At 44.5% G+C, this 19,456-nt stretch overlaps 1 protein-coding gene across 1 annotated transcript in view; it reads left to right on the top strand.

The window, feature by feature from the left end:
* ADAMTS12 (ADAM metallopeptidase with thrombospondin type 1 motif 12) overlaps positions 1-19,456 on the top strand; it is a 727,141-nt gene that overhangs the window by 64,308 nt on the left and 643,377 nt on the right. Inside the window, exon 2 of the mRNA XM_088466956.1 lies at positions 2,290-2,648. Within this exon, the coding sequence (XP_088323082.1) occupies positions 2,290-2,648 (359 nt within the window). The remainder of the gene's footprint in view (positions 1-2,289; positions 2,649-19,456) is intronic.

Below are 19,456 nucleotides of genomic sequence, written 5' to 3'. Positions count from 1 at the left end.
TGCTTTCACTCCTGCTACTCTGTCTCTCGCTCTTAGCTCTTCTCTCTCTCTCTTCATCCCTCCTCTGTCTTGCTCTTTTTTTCCCCTATTGCTCTCCGGTCCCTCTGTGTCTGCCACTCTGTTTCTCTCCTACACTTCAGGGTTTTTTGTGTTCTTCTTTCCCCTCTATGACCTTTTTTCAGTCTTCTGTATCTCCTCTGCAGGACCATATTCAGGTATACCACTTGTTGATGTGATGAGCAGACAATGGCTGCTTGCGATACAGTCCCTATTGCTTTACGACTGGCTGCAACTGCTACTATTGTTTACTTAAAGATGACCACTAATGTAAATGTGCAAATATAAAAAAATGTATTGTGATGTGGAAGAATAGATTCAAGACAAATCAAAATAATTTGAGAGTGATAATATCTTTATGTAAAAAAGTATTTTCTAACAATTAAGAACATATATAAATAACAATCAATTGTATATCAAATAAATGGGTCTGATATACCAGCCAAAGCATATAAATGTACTAGATATATCTCCTTCAAATCTAAAAAGTAAAAAATTGCAATGCAAGTAGTAGAAAAAATTTGGACACTAGGCTACAGGTCCCAAGATGAAATTTAAATCGATATCAAGCTCTTTTTGCAGAAATGAAACAACCAGTACAGCACTAAAAGTGATAAATGAGTGAACAAAAAAAGAGTCCCGGTAATTAAATAGATTTCATTGACTTATCACATAAGCGGGGTTCACTTTACCCATAAGATCTGGCTGTATGCATTGGGGTCGCGTGGTGTGTCCAGTAAATGATGGTTGCTGTGCAAGGTAATTGTGGCTGCAGACTGTGCCCAGTCTGAGTGCTGTGAACGGCTGTATGGAGGTAAATGCCAAGACAGATTATCCTGATTTCATAGCAGTGGCAGTTGCCAGAACTTTAATATGCAAGGCTAGAGAGCTTTAAATTGGCTGCAGGGTTGAAGAAGATAATCCCAGTAGGGTGGTCCAATGCATGAGTAAAATCAAGCTATCACCTCTGACTGGTTTTGCCTTATTTCCCGAAGGCTTTATCAAAGTGCATTTTGACATGTCTTGAAGTTGTTCTGTCACATCATTATACCTTTTTTTATATAAGCACATTTTTACTAGTGGTTATCTTTTTGCTAATTGCTTTTTGAGTGCGCACACACACACGCTCACATTTGGGATTCTATTTATCGATATATTGTTTTACTAAAATAATGTGCAAACGGGTGTTTTCACACACTTTTCACATTAATTTAGTATCATGTTTAAATTTATGAAAGGACTTTTGGAGCATTTTTTCATAAAAATCTCCTCCAATCTTTTAAATTCGCATTCTTTAGTAAGTAGACTTGTAATAGGAAATGCGATCTGTTTCAAATTTACTAAAAGAAATTGTAAGAAAAAATACTGTGAGGTAGTCCTGCGATAATAATGCTATCTGGGAGTGTTGTTAAGCAGGGTTCCTTTCTGCTGACAGGGAGAGCAGAGCCCAGAATTGGCTTCTGTGATCAGCCATGTGTGTCTGATAGGCCACAGGCTTATTACAGTGAAAGCAAAAAACAAAAAGAAAAACACACTTACCTTAGTTCACGTGATCGGTGCCCCGGTGAGCTCCTCGGTGACCCATTCAACTGATCACTGTGCCGAGGTCATCTGATTGTTAAACTGAGATGCTGTGAAGTCCAAGCGGCATCCTCAGTTTACTGCAGGGATTAGATGGCCCGGGTCACACACAGCCATCAGATGACAGGATCACAGAGCAGCTGACAGATCACCTTAATGGAGGTAAGTATAAGCTGTGTGTGTGTGTGGGGAAGGGGCTAAGTGAGGGGGGATTGGTACTGTGCATACACAGGCACAGTACCAAAATACCCTGAGAAGTGCGGGGAGACGATTCACATGGACAGAGCATTCTCGCAAACTCTGTCCATGCATGCGGTATTTGATACATCCTTGCAAATTTGGGCGAATTTATCATATCGCATATGAGATGCGGATTGTGACAAATACGCCCCTTCGAATTTGCAGCTACAGTATAATAATTTTAATTTCCAATTCAGTTATATGGACTTTGGTGATGTTAATTTATTCCTCCTATATTATCAGTGCCTGGTCACCAATTGTGTTAACTACTGTATTTTTAATTTGCCACATTGTTGCCATTCCTTGCTACAGAGTAAAAACAAAACTGCTTAAATGTTATGTTTTTCACCCAAAGAGACTAGAAATGACTTGTGACCCTTATCTGAGTTCTATCCTCTGCCTGTATTTCAGAACACTATGCCAGTAACTTGCCACCTGAATATGAAGTTGTTGAACCTGTCAAGGTAGACAAAGCTGGAAACTTCTTGTCCTACAGCCTAACTCACCATGAAAATCTCAAACGAAGAAAACGGGATGTCCATTCTGGGAATGTACACTACAGATTTCTGCACGGAACTAAGGAATTCTATTTTAACTTGACCGTTCATGAAGGATTTCTGTCAGATAACTATATACTTGAAAGGCGAACTGGAAATCACAGCAGAGTAAGAATCAGCCCTCGGCCAGGAGACCTCTGTCACCTTACTGGCACCGTGCGCCAAGCTGGAGTTGGAAGTGGTGTTGCTGCTATCAGTTCCTGCAATGGACTGGTAAGAACCTTTATTTCTGTTTTGCAATCTACAGTATGCAGGAAAGGTATCTGAAACAATTCCTAAAGGGATACAATCATGAACATTGTACAATTTATAATCATGTTCTGTCCAATTGATCTTATATTTTACATGAACCTCACTAGATGACAGCCATTTGGTGTAGATAATAATATTCACACACACACACAAAAAAAAATTTGTGCTGTTTTATTGATGGAATTTTTTTTGTTGGTATTTTTTGTTTGTTTAGTTTTTTTGTTCTTCCTTCTCTTTCTTTAGACTTTTTTTTTCTTGTTTATCCAATTGCACTTACAGTAGGTTACTTATTGCAATATGCTATAACAGTTAATAAGCTTTATCTGGTGCAAGCTGGTCAGTGAAAGCACATGTCTGATTGCCTGCTATGGTATAGAGAAAACTTGCACAAAAATGCAGGGTAAATACTACCCCTTTTCCACCAAAGTCCACCAAAGAACATGGTTTTAAACCAGGTCAGAACTTGGACAGACTCCTCACACCACAGTGCCAACCCAGGTTATTCTTGGGTCGATGCCATTCACACTGCTCCCGGGTGCAGTGGAATCTTATGCCAGTGTTTGGAGATGACATAATCTCCAAGTGCTGGAAAATCCGGATCTCCCCATGCTTTAAATGGGACCTGGGTCGTCCAACCCAGGTTAACTGTGTACGCTGCCCCTTAACCGCATCCCTCCCATGTCCAACCCTGGTTGGTGCCCAGGATGGATTCCCAGGTCACTGGACCCAGGTTATTTTTTGGGGACCTTTTTCCACTGAGCCGCGACCCAGATTGACGCAGCAATAACCCGGCATTTTGCAGCAGTGGAAAAGGAGTAACCTTCAATGACTTTGCAGTATCCATAAAACAATAGACATGGTTGTTATATAAGCAATGGAAATTGAAATATGTATAATAAAAATAATAAGAATCTGGGCCACCATCAGCATACAGTATACAGTTTGGCATTGAGTTTACCCATGTATGCAATTGTGCCTGATGGATGCTGCACCATTTCTCCAAAAGCGTTTATAGAGGTCCCAGCACTCCTGGCAAAGTGAAGGACTTACTCATCTGCGTTCTGACATCATTAATCATGAAGGCGGCCCTTCTGCGACACAACATCATAAAGGTTCTGTTAGAGCTTTCCTCATCCTCGGTTGAGTGTGGGCCCTGCAGAGTTTAAAACTTGTGGTTGGCTGAGCCGGTGGGCGCACCCTTTAGTCAGATCCCTTGACATGTCCATCCTGGCCAACCAGTAGTTACAGTCCTGCATTCTTCTAAAATAAAGTCAGTCAATCAACGATTGGTCGATGATGGTAGAAAACACTGTCTCAGACATCATTCCAAGATTAATGCTCAAGTGGACCTGGTGACTTAGTAGCATACTTGCCTACCTTTGTTATCTCTTCCCCGGGAGATGCCCGGGGAGGAGAGGCAGGTGGGTTGCGACGGGGGCAGGGCCTGATGGGTCGCATAATTAAGCTCCACCCCTTCACAGTAAATTAACATGATTGGCGCTAATTGAAATATGCAGCATGGCTAAATGACGCGATTCATGGATAATCACATCATTAAGCCCCGCACATGGGGACCCGCAATCCCCGCGGAAATTCACCCCATTCTGCCCACTTCACTACCTGGTGGGCAGAATGCGGGAGAAGTGCCTATCCTTCCGGGGGTGTGGGGGGTTACCTGAACAATTGAGAGCCTCCCGCGAATTCCGGGGGGGTAGGCATGAATGTGGTGAGTAGGCTGTAACGTATCCATAACATTAGTGTCATGATCACCAAACCAGTAAGCAACCATGATTGCTTTATTGATTGTCATCCCAAAATACTGTATACCCCTCCTGTCAGGAGACAAATATCGCAACATGGGATGAAGATGATCATTCTGTACCATTACATAGTAAATAGCATTGACCTTGTCTACTAAGTAAATGACAGCACCCAGACCATGCTTGTGCCTTTAAGGGGTCTATTTACTAAGCAGTGTTAGGAGACAGAGTGAAAAGTGATAAGGAAGTGATAAGGTGCCAGCCAATCAGCTCCCAACTGTCATTTTTCAAACACAGCCTGTGAGATGACAGTTGGGAGCTGATTGGCTGGCACCTTATCACTTACTTATCACTTTTCACTCTATCTCCTAACACTGCTTAGTAAATAGACCCCTAAATGTTTCTGGCTGACAGCTGGGCCTTTTGCGTTGATGTGTAACAGCTATTCTGCAGCTGCAGCTTTCTGTATGACTTACAATATTTAGAAGAACAGCTGTCCCCTTTATTCCCCTCCCTGAACAGAAAAGAATATCCCAGCTATAAATTCGCCAGGCATGGTCTGCTGACAGTAAATGTACCAACTTTACCAGCTGCCTTGTTTTGGACACTGGTGCTCTGTTTGTATAAGCATTTTTAGGATTGCTTTGAAACACTCTCTCCTTTCTGAGAGGAGGGGGCGAGCCCTGCAGACAATGAGACGACTGATCTATGCCGCTGCTTTTCTATGCAGTTTTACATTTTCTCATTTCAGCGGCATATCGCTGCAAAACACAATGTTTTTGTTCGGTTTCAAGAAACAAAAGAGCAATATCTTTATTAGAAATGTGTATTTATTGTAGAACTATACCTAGCCAGCCAGCCAGCCAGCCGACACAATGGTATCTGCACCCAGCACAGCTGTGTGAAATGAGTTATTGTGCAAAGCCATTGAGTCAAAACATTTTAGTAGATAACAGGAACAAAGTTATAGAGTTGCAAATGTTTAACAAACAACTTAGTCCCTCATTAGATCTGTTTACAAAGTTGGTGCAATTGTCAAATTGGGCAATTACTCCATTGGCAAACGCAGGGGGGGTTTCCGTCTGCCTGTAAACCCCCCTTCCCAGCCCACACCATGACCTCATAGAAATAGTAATATAATAGAATTTTATAAGTGCTGCATGTTATTCTCAGTATCACAAATGAAATAACTAGTACCACCTGATGATCGTTTCACATGTATCAGCTATTAATAAATAACCTGTGCATCAACTAGGAGATCTGGAAACCATGCACTGTTAGGGATGTGCTGCTATAGAGCCCAATATGTACATATATGTCCAGGGCAGTGCTAGGTTATTCTGCTGCTCCCAGACTCCAGGACTTGCTCTAATACTCTGGAATGGTGCCCACATCTAAAATATAAATATTTAGCTCAGGCTGGATGGCCATACTGCCGCATCTATTGGCTTACTGTGATCACTGGTCCTGTATATGCCGGAATTATGGCACACAATATACTTCGTTTGACGCATATTAAAGCTGGATAAGTGCTAATTATGCCCTCTTCATGGACTAGCCACACTCGCTCTAAAATCAAGCATTTGGAAACCCCCCTCTAGAAATCCTGCGTTTGCCACTGTAGTCGGTGCAATTGAGAATTGGCAATTATTTGGAGCAACTGAGAAAAGGGACAGCATTACAGCACAATGGTTAGGATTGCTGGCTCACAGCACTGGTGTCATGCGTTCAGTGTATGACCAGGGCCCTGTCTGTGTACAATTAGTAAGTTCTCACTTGCGTGGGTTTCCTCCAGGTGCTCCAGTTTCCTTCTACACTTAGGTTACCGTATATACTCGAGTATAAGCCGAGCTTTTCAGCACATTTTTTGTGCTGAAAAAGTACCCCCTCGGCTTATACTCGAGTGTAGTGTGTAGCGCTGACCGGACAGAGTTCGGTCAGCGCTACACAGCACAAACACACAGCTGCCGGAGCCGGCAGCTGTGTGTTTGTTGTAATCAGCAGCCGCTGAGAGTCTGTCAGACTCTCATCGGCTGCTGCTGCTCCCACTGGGGGAGCCATCTTCCGGCTCCCGCAGTGGGTAATGAGAGAGACGTCATGAAGAATGACGTCTCTCCCATGCACAGCGGCCGGAGGAGCTGATAGCGGCGGGACCAGGAGCGGGAGTTTCAGGTAAGTGATTTTTTTTTTTAATTCTTATTATGTCTCTCTCTACTGGGGGGGGGGGACAACTGGGGGCACTACCAGGGGGCGATTACTACAGGGGGCACTACCAGGGGGCGATTACTACAGGGGTCACTACCAGGGGGCGATTACTACTGGGGGCACTACCAGGGGGCGATTACTACAGGGGGCACTACCAGGGGGCGATTACTACAGAGGGCACTGCCGGGGGGATTACTACAGGGGGCACTAAAAGGGGGGATTACCACTGGGGGAACTACCAGGGGGGATTACTACTGGGGGCACTAAAAGGGGGGGATTACCACTGGGGGCACTACCAGGGGGGATTACTACTGGGGGCACTACCAGGGGGCGATTACTACAGGGGACACTACCAGGGGGGGATTACTACAGGGGGCACTAAAAGGGGGGATTACCACTGGGGGAACTACCAGGGGGGGATTACTACTGGGGGCACTAAAAGGGGTGGATTACCACTGGGGGCACTACCAGGGGGGGATTACTACTGGGGGCACTGAAAGGGGGGATTACCACTGGGGGCACTACCAGGGGGGATTACTACTGGGGGCACAACCAGGGGGAATTACTACTGGGGGCACTGAAAGGGGGGATTACCACTGGGGGCACTACCAGGGGGGATTACTACTGGGGGCACAACCAGGCGGAATTACTACTGGGGGCACTACCAGCTGCTGCATTTCCCTCCCTAGGCTTATACTCGAGTCAATAAGTTTTCCCAGTTTTTTGTGGTAAAATTAGGTACCTCGGCTTATATTCGGGTCGACTTATACTCGAGTATATACGGTAAGTAACAAAAAATACCTATGCATTTGTGTGTGCAAAAATTCTCTGTACAGTGCTGTGTAATTGACGGCACTATATACGAGGTATGTCTATTAAATAACGAGACTGATTAAATAACTCGTCTTTAATTATTGGTATTACAAATTTAGTGTTTGTCCCTTTCAATATACTCCCCATTTGCACTAATACATCGCTGTAGTCTTGTTTTCCACTGGTCGGGGGTATGGAGCAAATCATTTTCTGTTAGTTGTTTCAACATATCTGCCGTTTTCTTCTTTACAGCATCAACTGATTCAAAATGTGGCCCTTTAAGCACTGATTTAACTTTTGGGGAAAGATAATAGTCGCAAGGTGCTAAATCGGGTGAATATGGAGGATGTATAAGTGTAGTAATGTGATTGTCGGTCACAGAAAGTGCTCTGTGAGCAGGTGCATTGTCCTGGTGAAGAATGAAATCATTTTCCCACAGTTGCGGCCATTTTTTTCTGACTCTTTTCTCTCAGCTTTTTCAAAACTTCCTTATAATAATGCTGGTTACTGTTGTGCCTTTTGGAACCCATTCTTGCAAAATTACACCCTTGATATCGAAAAAATTTGACTAAAAATGTCAAATAGACACATTGTTCAACTTTTAAACTTAGCATTTTTTCGACACTCTACAGAAAACACAACCAAATTAAATGGCGACTCACAATCACCTGAACGTCATAGAGTGTTGCTGGTTGTCATGCAGGTTCAGACAAGTTCAAGGTTACTATGTATGCAGTTAGAACCTGTTCTGACTGCTTTGTTTACTAGGTGGAATCACAGTTTCGTTATTTTATAGACATACCTCGTAAATTAATTAAAATAATGACTTAATTTAGCTCAGTTATCTCTGCATCATTATTTGTCATGAATATCTAAAGAGGGATTAAGGTCTGTGCTTGGTAATTATACTCCCATTACCTGCTCACAATCACGGTTACATGACTTTTTCAGGCTGCACCCACTCTGTGGCATGCCCTCCCAGCAGGGGCGTTTTAAGAGAGGAGGGGGCCCGTATGCAGCCTCCGTTTTGGCTCCCTCCTCTCTGTCAGCACAGAGAGGATGGTCTCCGGGAAAATGGCGCCCACACCTTTTTTCCGAGGACATTTTTTCTGTGCATGCACAAGTCACCGGGAAAATGGCCACCCTGTGATATTTTTGCTGCTCTGCTGCTCCAGTCCGGCGCTTCAGAACATGACACCGGAATCTACGGAAAGGTATGTATAACTAACTATGGCTGCAGGGTGTGCTGTGTCGGCCCCCCTGGATTCCCTATCACATTGAGATGTATATTAGAAATATGCCCTGCCTGCATCAAGTCTGCTGTCCTCTTAGTGACCTATTATGTGTTGACCAGATGCAAAGTTAATTATTTGTATAAACAAATTTATGGTCTTTGTCCTGTGACCTATGTGGAGACACAAAGGGCCTGATTCAGCCGTGCACTATGGCCGGGAATCTGTGCAGACACCTGACACGTACTGCACATGCGCATGGGTCCTGAGTGAATGCACGCAGAGCGGCAGCATACAGTCAGTAATTGACAGTCTGCTAGACGTTTGGAGGCGGTGACGGCCTCTGTTTCCCGTAATGTAGGCGGGTCTCCGCCATTGGGGGGATGGGGGGAATAGGCCAGGATTTCCGTTTGCAGTCAGAGATTTCCTGGCCTCTTTTTAGTAACTGCGGCGGCCAGCTTGCGTGACCCCGGCTGATGTTCTCGCAGATTATCCGATGCTGCGTTGGATAAGTAATGCTGCATTACCATATCTGCTTGCAATTCCGTTCGTACTGAATCAAGCCCAAAGTCTCCACAAATGCATGAGAGCAGAGTGGGTACTAGCAAATACTGTACCAACCGGAACAAGATCATGGTTTATGTTCAGTTATAACAAATTGTGTAAAGCGGCCCATACACGGTGCGATTTTTTGCACGATGTGGACGATTTCGATCAAATGTTACGATCAATCGTGCACATCGCGTGTTGTTTCTGTGTGTTTACGATGTCAATGCGCGTCCCCGCAGTCGTATAGCTGGATCGTAGATCTTACTGCAAAATCATAAGATTACGTTCTATTGTGTACAATGTGACACACTTGTATGCATCTTATCATATGATCATAACGATCAATCGTACACCATTTGACCACATCGTTGGAGAATTTCAAGGGAAGAATTTCAAGGGCAATTGTACAACACATCTTACCAACTTATAAAATGCACCATGTATGGCCGGCTTTAGAAGCCACGTACTGGCATGGTGAGTACTTCTAAAGACTCCTTTTTAAGATCTATGAATACTCAGTTACCAAAAATGTGTGTTTGAACCATCTGACAGGAAAATATCAATGTCTTCTCGCCACATATATTAATAACTGCCCGTCTTCCTGTGTAGGACGTTATGTGTAACTGTAGAAAAGCAGGAAAGAGAAGGGTAGCTTTCACAGTCCATTTCCATAATGCAGTGACAGTCTGAATTTAGGGCCTGATTCAGAGCCGGACACTATTTGCGCTCGCTCATTCAGATAAAGGGGCCGGCTATTTAAATTGAGCGCTCGCTCTTTGCGGTCTGTTGACGCCTCTATGTCTGAGCGAGCGAACGAAATATGCGCTCGCTATTTTGTAAAGACGCCCCCTGGCCGCTCGCATCATACGTCATCTCCGCTATTTATTTGATTAATCGAGTACATCGAAAGGCGTCTGAACTGCTCGCAGTGCTTGTGGTTGGATTCTCCTACCGCAATCATGCGAACAGTTCAGGCTAAGAAACAACCAAGTGACGTGGTCGATGACGCTGCTTTGTTAACACACCCTTAAAATGCCCGTTTTGACCTTTTGGCACGCCTGTGTTTGGATCACCACTCCCCGTTTTCAAGCACCTTCCCCTGTTACCACCCACAAATGCCTCATTCTGTCACTCAAATTAGCAGGCATTCGCTATTTTGCGAGCACACAATTTCCGACCGCAATGAATGGTTCGCGCATGCGTATTACAACCCATATGCATGCGCAGTTCTGCGAACATCGCTCGGCGCAAACGAGCGGCCGCTTGCGAGCGGCTCTGAATCACGCCCTTAGTGTCCAGTCTAGACAGTCTATCATGCATGGAGATTGTTCCTAAAACATCTGTATCTGCCACAGTACAGATTAATATTTATATCTGATATAAGTGAAACTGTTATTTGCATTTCTCCATTTTAGTTATAGAAACGTATTTGCTTGTATGTCAAATCTTTATTCAATCTTTTTTTATATGTTATGCATTGGTAGAAACTTTTCTCATATTAAAAATTAATTTAATAAGATTGGTCTCTGTTGACTCTGATTGAATCCGATATGCCCTTTTAGACGGCTAGACCATCCTACATATTGTTTGGGTAAGCATAACTGTGTTGTAACTGTAATCGTAGGAAGAACTTAAGGCTTCCTAGTTGGAATGGGTCATTCTTTAAAAACTCTTAGTGGTGGCAAGTATAATTTTGATTGTTTAAAAGTGAGTGGGGTTGATACATCACGCAGGCTCAAGTGTGTGCTGACTTGACTAAAGCCATGGACATCTGTTATAGATTGAAGTATCTTGCATACTGGTCAATGACAGGGGACTTTACTTGCACTGGGGGTGGAGGATGGATGTAATGCCCCAGTAAAGTCATTTGGTCATGGGTAGGGGGGTATAGTAGTAAAAAAAATACACTGGTCATAGGGAAAGTGGTGTTGGTGGGAAGTGTTAAAAAAAACATAGACACATTACATGGAGGTGGGGGTGGGAGTTATACAATACAGAGCCTCTTTTACCACTAAGGGGGTCATTTTAGCGGTATCTATTGCTACTGGTGGTGTTCTATTGTCAGTGGGGGGTGGGTGTAAATGTTACAATGAGGGCCTATGGACACGGTGGGGGGGGGGGGTTATTTCAAAACACCCCCTGTGCATTTTTGTTATTTTCCAAAAAAATATTTCAATAATTTGAAAAATATCAACAATTTACGAGTACAATTTTTTTTTTTAAATCATCAGTTAAGTGGTTAACGAAAAAATACGATATGGATGCTGAAGATGAAAGGTTGCCTGATGTGTACAACTATATAGTTGCTTCAAAATAGCTTTGAGGAAGTTATCTGACAATTGTGTCTTTCATTTACATTTCACTGTGACTGGTGGTAAAAGACCTGTTCAATATCCTTACTTGTATTGTATTCTGTAAAACAAACCAGAAGCAATTTAAAAATGCATATTGTTTAGATTTCTCACACTGTACTATAGTTACATTAAACCTATTATGAAGATAATAAATGGAAAATGAAATCAGTTATATGAAGCTTAGTGTATATAAAGTTTTGAAGGGCAGGGGTTACAGTACAGTTATTGTTTTCTAAGATAAAAAAATAGATTCATTTTAGTTTCCTCTCTGTTATGGTAACGAAGGACAAAAGTAGTTAAATAATGATATGATTAATATCTTCAAGTGATCTCAGACTACGCTCACGCTAAAGGTCATATTTCTAATGAAAGTGTCAGTGCCACTGGTGCAGTTTAGATATGACGCCCACACACTGTAATTCCCAGGGCCAACTGAGCTGTTTTTATATATATTTTTCAGTTATATTTGATGTTTGTATGTAAACATATATATATAAACCAAAGAGGCAAAGCTGGAAGGACAAAATAAAGAAGTAGGTGGTGGTGGTGAGGGGGGCATGTGTGGAAGGGATGTGTGTGGGGATTGCTGCAGGCAATGCTGTTCTTCTTACCGGCACTGGTGGTCCTGCCCTGTACTCCGTGGGGCGTGGCTGGCAGAAGGTGCTAGTCAACCCTGTTTTGGCGCTGATTGCAATAGACACAACAAGGAACACACAAATGCTAATGTATTCGTGTGGGGCAGGTTAGTCCTCATTTAGATTAAATAATAATAATAATAATAATAATAATAATAATAATAAACCAAGGGTCCCAGACCTTATGGAAATTGTGATCTCTTTATATAGGGATGGAATGTACCTATTATGAAAATAGAACATAGAGAGTTGAGAATTAATCTGTGATTATGTTTAAGATACTTTTATTGTTCCATTGAAACTAGACACTAAAGCGTAGGACCTGATTCGGAATCGCACACAATTGGAACTGCGTGTGGATTTCTTGGATTTCAGCATACTGTCTAAGGCCCTCATTCAGAGGCGGAAGCAAGAAGCGAGCGCTCGCTCTGAATGAGGGCGGCCACTTAACGGTTCAAGGGCGGCCTCCTGGTCGCTAGCTAAGCTGTGGGTTACCACCCACAGCTTTAGCGACAGACCAGGTTGATGGTCACGATGGTCAAGACCATCGCGACCATCGGGGCTTGCGACAAGACCCTAAGGTTGGGTCTCAGGAGCCGCAAGCCCCAGGGAGCTTCCTGCTCTGATCGAGCAGGAAGCTCCCCACTGACATCACTGCTGAATCAGTGCGGCCACCCACAAAACAGCAGGCGTTCCTTAAGGAATGCCTCCATTTGTGAAACCACCCCCCCGCCCCGCCTACAAAACGGGCCAACATCGACAGTCGGCCCTTTTGTAGTGAGCTCCTGAGCGAGAGAGTTTCTCTCTCACTCCGGGGCTTGCGCATGTGCAGTGCGGCTGCTGCATGTGTGCAGGGCCTAAACATCGACCCGGTTGTGAGCACTCAGCGCTTGCGACCGGGTCTGAATGAGGACCTAAGTGCCAAAGAAAGGAATTAGCGCCATTGCATGTGCACATGGATGGAGATTGCTAATGCACACCGATTGAGCAGAGAAATGGACAGTAATGTAAGCCAGTGGGTAATGTAATTCACTGTGTGTTCATATGGCTTTGATAGTCCTATGTACTACCTGGCTACCAGTGTACAATCCTGTATTAACATGAATTTGCTACTAGTGTGCAATCTTGCATTCCTGTAATCTGTTCCTGTTAACTTACTGTATTCCATCTGACAAGAGCATTTTTAAATTTCCAGTAGCATTTTCATCTTGACCCCAGTCTCCCTGTTAGAATACAGAACTGTAAATGGGAACAGTGGGCCTGATTCAGACCCGCTCGCAAGCGCTATGCGCTCGCAAGTGGGTCGATGGTGGCCCAGTGTGCATGCCGGCTCCGTCGTGCGCATGTGCGAGACCTGGATAGCGACCGCCTACCGTCTGGGGCCGGCCCCACTGACATCACAAGTGATGTCAGTGGAAGTGCTTTCGGCTCTGTTAGAGCCAAAAGCACTCTGGGGCTTGCGGCAACGAGACCCTACCACAAGGGTCTCATCACAAGCCCGATGGTCGCGGTGGTCTTGACCATCGCGACCATCTTCCTGGCCGCTCGCTATAGCTGTGGGTGGTCACCCACAGCTATGCGAGCGGCCAGGAGGCCGCTCTGAAAACAAGAAGGATGGCCCTGATTCAGAGTGAGCGCTCTATCAGAGCGTCTGGCTCTGAATCAGGGCCAGTGTTTTAAGTTGCACCAGAAAGGTATCAATCAATTATATAATTGTGGTCTAAACCGCAGCATAGGAGAGATAGAGGGACTGATTCAGAAGTGAATGAAGACGCGGCCATGACAGCATCTATTGGCGGTCACCCATCTGCGACTTTATGCAAATGCCGCTAATAAGCCTCTCCCTGGTGAGACTACCACTGCCAGTGTCCAAAGGTGCTGAAATTCCATTTGGAATTTCAGCTCCATCTTTAGATGCACCATCAGTCGCACCATCGAAACTTGTGCCAGTCCCATGGCGGGTGCAGTTTCTCCGTCGATGTATGACCTGCTATGTGTCTGTGTACACAACCATTTTCATCGACACACCCTCGACACTTCCATAACATGCCCATAAGATTGACCTTCTCCGTACGTGTGCTATCTCTCTGTAATCACCCAGTAACGCTCATAACTTTTAGAAGACATTTCTGATATAGTGCATCTCAATCGCAGCCGTGCATTTGTGTGTACCCTCTGCATAATGCATGCACTGTAAGAGTTTTTAGGGATTTTCGCACACACGCAGTTGTGTGAACATCGGCATTGCGCTTAGCTTAGAATCAAGCCCATATCCTGCCTATAAGTTCCAATGGGTATATATGGAAAAATAGTTTTAACACATTTCCATTGGAGGCTCCAGAGGTGAGGCTGCAGTGCAGTCCAAAATTCAAATAGGGGAGCCACACCAACTGCCACCCCAAACACTGCCAAACTTCGCTGTCAGGCACTCGCTGGCAGTTGGTGTGGCTCCCCTATTTGAAGTTTGGACTGTGCTGCAGCCTCACCTCTGGAGCCGCCACTGTCAACTATATTATAGGTACCACTATGGCAAGATGATACCTAGAGGCATATGTATCAAAGTTCGATTTTGCATTCGATTTTATGTTCGATTTAGCTCACCTGAAATCGAATCATATTGAATGTAGAGTTCAATATCAAAATCCCACATTTATTAAAATCAATTTTGGTTACCTTTTCTAAATCGAATTCGATTTGGTTCGATTTTGAATAGTGATTTCTTGTTCGATTTTGCATGCCCATGTGCAAATCGAACTTCAAATCGAACATCAATTCCCCAAAATAATAGACCTGTCACCTGCTTTATGCTGGAATTTTTAGCATGAGCAGGGGTGAATTACACAGATGCATGCACAGATCAGTGAGATCCCTGCATGCTTCTGTGTGTAAAAAGGTTGTAATGTGTTAAAATTTTAAAAAAGATGAGGTGGGGTCCTCCCCTAAGAGCACAATACAGGGGACAAAAGACATAGGGTTCCCCCATATTTTGCACAACCAGTGCTGAGCTCAGTGAGCCGGTCCTGGTTTTGGAAATACGGGGGACAAAAGATGTAGGGGCCACCCATATTTTCCGAAGCGAGGCCTGGACTCTGTCTAATGTGTGTGTAAAGCCACAGCCGGGGTTCCCTATCACCAGGTCCCCCAGCCAAAGCATTATACCTGACCGCTAGTTAGCCCAGGCCAGGGATTCCTGGGAAGGTGTGCCCCCCCAATAAATGGGTTCACCCTCTCCAGGACACCCCAGGCCTGGGCTGAAAGAATAAAAATAGGTTAAATAACATTGTCTTTTACAGGAGAACTAGATGTCCCAGCAAGCCTCCCAAACATGCTGGTACTTGGAGAACCACAAGTACCAGCATGCAGGGCATTAAGGGCCACACAAACCATGAAAATAGAACTTTATTACACTCCCACTCACACATACTCATCTACGATCCCTGTACACGTCCTCACGTCTTAACGCCGTTTTAGAGGCGTGCATAATTAAGATGCAGCATCATACTACACGTCACATGGCTGCTTGCGGTAGGGTATGGTCAGCCACAAGTGCTGCATATGGATCCGATGTTACTTGATGTTTCCGATTGTTGCATACACTTTCTGGAGATGACGTGTATTTCTAAGGGGAAGTGGGCGTCCTAAGACAGGCTGGTGGGCGTCTAAATACACTAATGCCTTGCCGCGCGATCGCGGGATTTGCATACTTTGGCAGCGTGCGAACGCATCTCAGCGAGTGGGTCTGAATCAGGCCCTGAGATCGTAGCGCCTTCGTGGCCACCTTTTTCTCAGATTAATTAATAAAAGTTGTGACCTTTTAGCCAAGCTGTGGTGTTCGTGTCTTAACTTCATTTAGTTAAATTACGTTGAATTAAGTTAAGGGTGTTTAAGTTGGTCTATTAACAATACCAAATGAAGGTCTTATTAGGAATAAAACAAGTCTAAAATGAGTGATGGGCAAAAGATGGTCCTAGGGCTGCAGATGGTTATTTAAACCTTCACCTGCGGCCCCAACCCTTTCCTGCTTTATTGGCAGATTTGCTTATCACAACTGATATGTTATTACAGATACTGTAGTAGTGTATTTCTTTCTTTGATTGATCGATTGATTGAATGTATTGTTTTATCTTGCTACTAAGATTAAGGTTAATGTGCAGCCCTTCTGAAGAGGGCAGCTTAAATGTCCACTGAAATGTATCAGGTTGCCTATCACTGACTATAGACAATTATAGAATAGTGCTTATCTGCATTACTGTATTACTACTGTATATAAAATATGGAGACTGGATTGATTGCGGCTTGTGTCTATCGTAAGTTTCCCAACACAGGGCCATATTTGATTAGAAGCGAGAAGTCATCGCCGATGACATCATTTTTCGCCATTTTCACTTATCCCCATATTCAATTTCAAAGACTTTTCGAAGGTGCGAAAAGTCTTTGTCAAAAAAACGGGGATAAGTTTTTTCCAATAGGTGGCGAAAAAAAGGGCAGAATTGGGGTTTCGGGGTGCAGACTTAAAAAAGTACCAATCACCCCTTTGATTGTCCCCTAAAAGCAATCTGTGTAAAAAAAATGTTTAAAAGTTCTTCAGGACACCCCAAAAAAGGTACTTTCATTTTGGGGGTGAAAAAAATATATTGGGGGACAAACTTCTAAACTACCGAAATCGACTCTGGGGGAAGTTCCCAAGTATGCGTCAGGTGTTTTCTAGAATGCGGGTGGTGACGGCAGGTGGTTGTTTGAAAAATATTAAAACTTCACTTTAGGGACTTCAAAATATGCTTATACCCATTTTCATGTACCCCAAATTTGATGGGACTAGTTGTTTTCCAAAAAAAAGAAGCTAAATGCTATTCTTAACCACTTCTTAACAGACACATAAAAGCACCTGCCGCGGCCTTTTAAAAACCCCAAATACCTTTTGCAGGCCAATTTGGGAGTACCCGTAGTGATACCCCATGTCAGACCATCTTTTGGAGGGTGACAGACTGATTTCCCCAAAAGTTACAGGACGTTTTGATAATTACCTTTCTGCCGGGTCCCATTTTCGCCAATTCCTAATTGAATACGGGGATACGCAGTCACGCGCCCGATAATTTATCGCCATTATCCCCAGGAAAAACAGCAATGATGGCAAAAAGTCTGACCTCTGACTTTTCGGCCTCTAATTCAATATGGCCCACAGTCTTCTTTTTTCTTTCCAATATCCTGGGGTCCCTAGCTAAGGTAAACCTTGGTGGGGATCAAGCTCAATCGCCATTATCAGGTTCACAAACGTGGTCCTCAAGGCTCCCCAACAGTTCAGGTTTTAGAGATATCCATGGTTGAGCACAGGTGGTTAATTCAAATTGACTGAGGTACTAATTAAGTAACCATGGAAATCGCTAAAACCTGAACTGTTGGGGAGCCTTGAGGACCGTGTTTGGGAACCTCTTGCTTAATAACAAACAAATCCTCAGAAACGACTCCTCTGATCTTGCGGCTATACTTTGCAATTTAGAAAAGTAACTAAAATACTTGAACCGAAGCTGGTGTATCCTGGAAACTACATCTGACATGTACACAGCAACAGCACTAATACGAATGGGCTCCAGGCTGTATTCTGCAATAGGTCAAGCTGTGCCTCCAAGCTGTAACGTTGCTGGGACTATAAAGTCATTTCATAACAATTTATGAAATAAAAGTAGGTGATGTTTAAGGTGTTACAGACTGTCTGCAGGAAATATTTTGCTCATACGTTGCCCTGGCAATGACAGTAACGGTAAATTTGCTGACAGTTGCAGCCTTTGCAATACCTGAGTTGAACAAATAATCATAATTAAAAAAAAAACAACAACACAGCAATGAGTGCAAAACATAAGAAAAACAAAATCACAAGATCTATACATGACAGCATGAAATGAACGCTGAATGGGGGCGACGTCAGTTTCATTTTTGTTTTGTTAACAAGAAGCTCAGTGGGTCAGATTTTATTGCTTTTCAATAGACCTCAAGCTAATGTGTGCTACCTGAAAGCAGAAAGCTTAATCGAGAAGTTGCTTGAATGGAGCACATAATCATGAGCTCAAATTATTTTTATTTGAATAGCTCAGTGTGAGAATGTGTACAGAAAAGCCATGCGTCTAAAATGTATTTAATGTACATGCAAAAACATATTTAGCAGTGCTGTACACTGGATAGCGGGCCTGATTAGCAAGGATCGCATTTGCAAAGCTGAACGCAGGCATGCAATCCTTGCAATCATGCAAATGGGGCAGGAAGTGTATGACACCCTCTGCTGCATTTGCGTTCCCAGCACTGCGATGGAGGTCGCAGTGCTGGGATCACCATCGTGACCATCGGTAGTCGTGATGGTGGACGGCACCAGCCGCCCGAGCCCAGCAGACTATGGGCCTGATTCAGACCCGCTCGCGAGCACTGAGCGCTCGCAAGCGGGTCGATGTTGGCCCAGTGCGCATGCACACGATGGAGCCGGCTCCGTCGTGCGCATGCGCGAGACCCAGATAGCGACGGGCAAGCCGTCGCTCCGGGTCTCGTACCAAAGGGGGCGTGCTGTCGATGGTGAGTGACAGCACGCCCCCTTTGGTAGGCGTGCTGGGGGCATGGCTGCCCAGATGGAGGCGTTCCCATGGGAACGCCTACCGTCTGGGGCCGGCCCCACTGACATCACAGTGATGTCAGTGGGAGTGCTCTCGGCACTGATAGAGCCGAAAGCACTCCAGGGCTTGCAGCAATGAGACACTACCACATAGGTCTCGTCGCAAGCCCGATGGTCGCGATGGTCTTGACCATCGCAACCATCTTCCTGGCCGCTCGCTATAGCTGTGGGTGGTCACCCACAGCTATACGAGCGGCCAGGAGGCCGCTCTAAAAATTAAGAAGGACGGCTCTGATTCAGAGCGAGCGCTCTGTCAGAGCGTCCGGCTCTGAATCAGGGCCTATGTACGTCCTTGCAGTCTCTGGGCTGGCCACTCCCAGAAAATGGGGCGGACACGCCCCATTTCTGGGAATGCCAGCCGACCCCACCCCCACACCGTCCCTTAAATGACTCTGCTTGTCAATCATCAGAGGCATTCAAGGGCTTGCGTGCGTGTTAGCAGGACCCATTCTACACACTCGCAGAATCGGTCCTGCGCATGCGCAGATTTCTGTGCGTGCTCTACTGAATTAGCCCCAGAGTTCATAGCAGTGCAAATTTAGGGCCCCCAGGCACATTATCGGCTG

The sequence above is a fragment of the Taudactylus pleione genome, unplaced genomic scaffold (assembly GCF_031769625.1).
Source record: "Taudactylus pleione unplaced genomic scaffold, aTauple2 ptg000068l, whole genome shotgun sequence".
NCBI lineage: Eukaryota > Metazoa > Chordata > Amphibia > Anura > Myobatrachidae > Taudactylus > Taudactylus pleione.
Note: the sequence above shows the minus strand (reverse complement) of the source record. Positions and strands in the feature narration are given on the sequence as shown.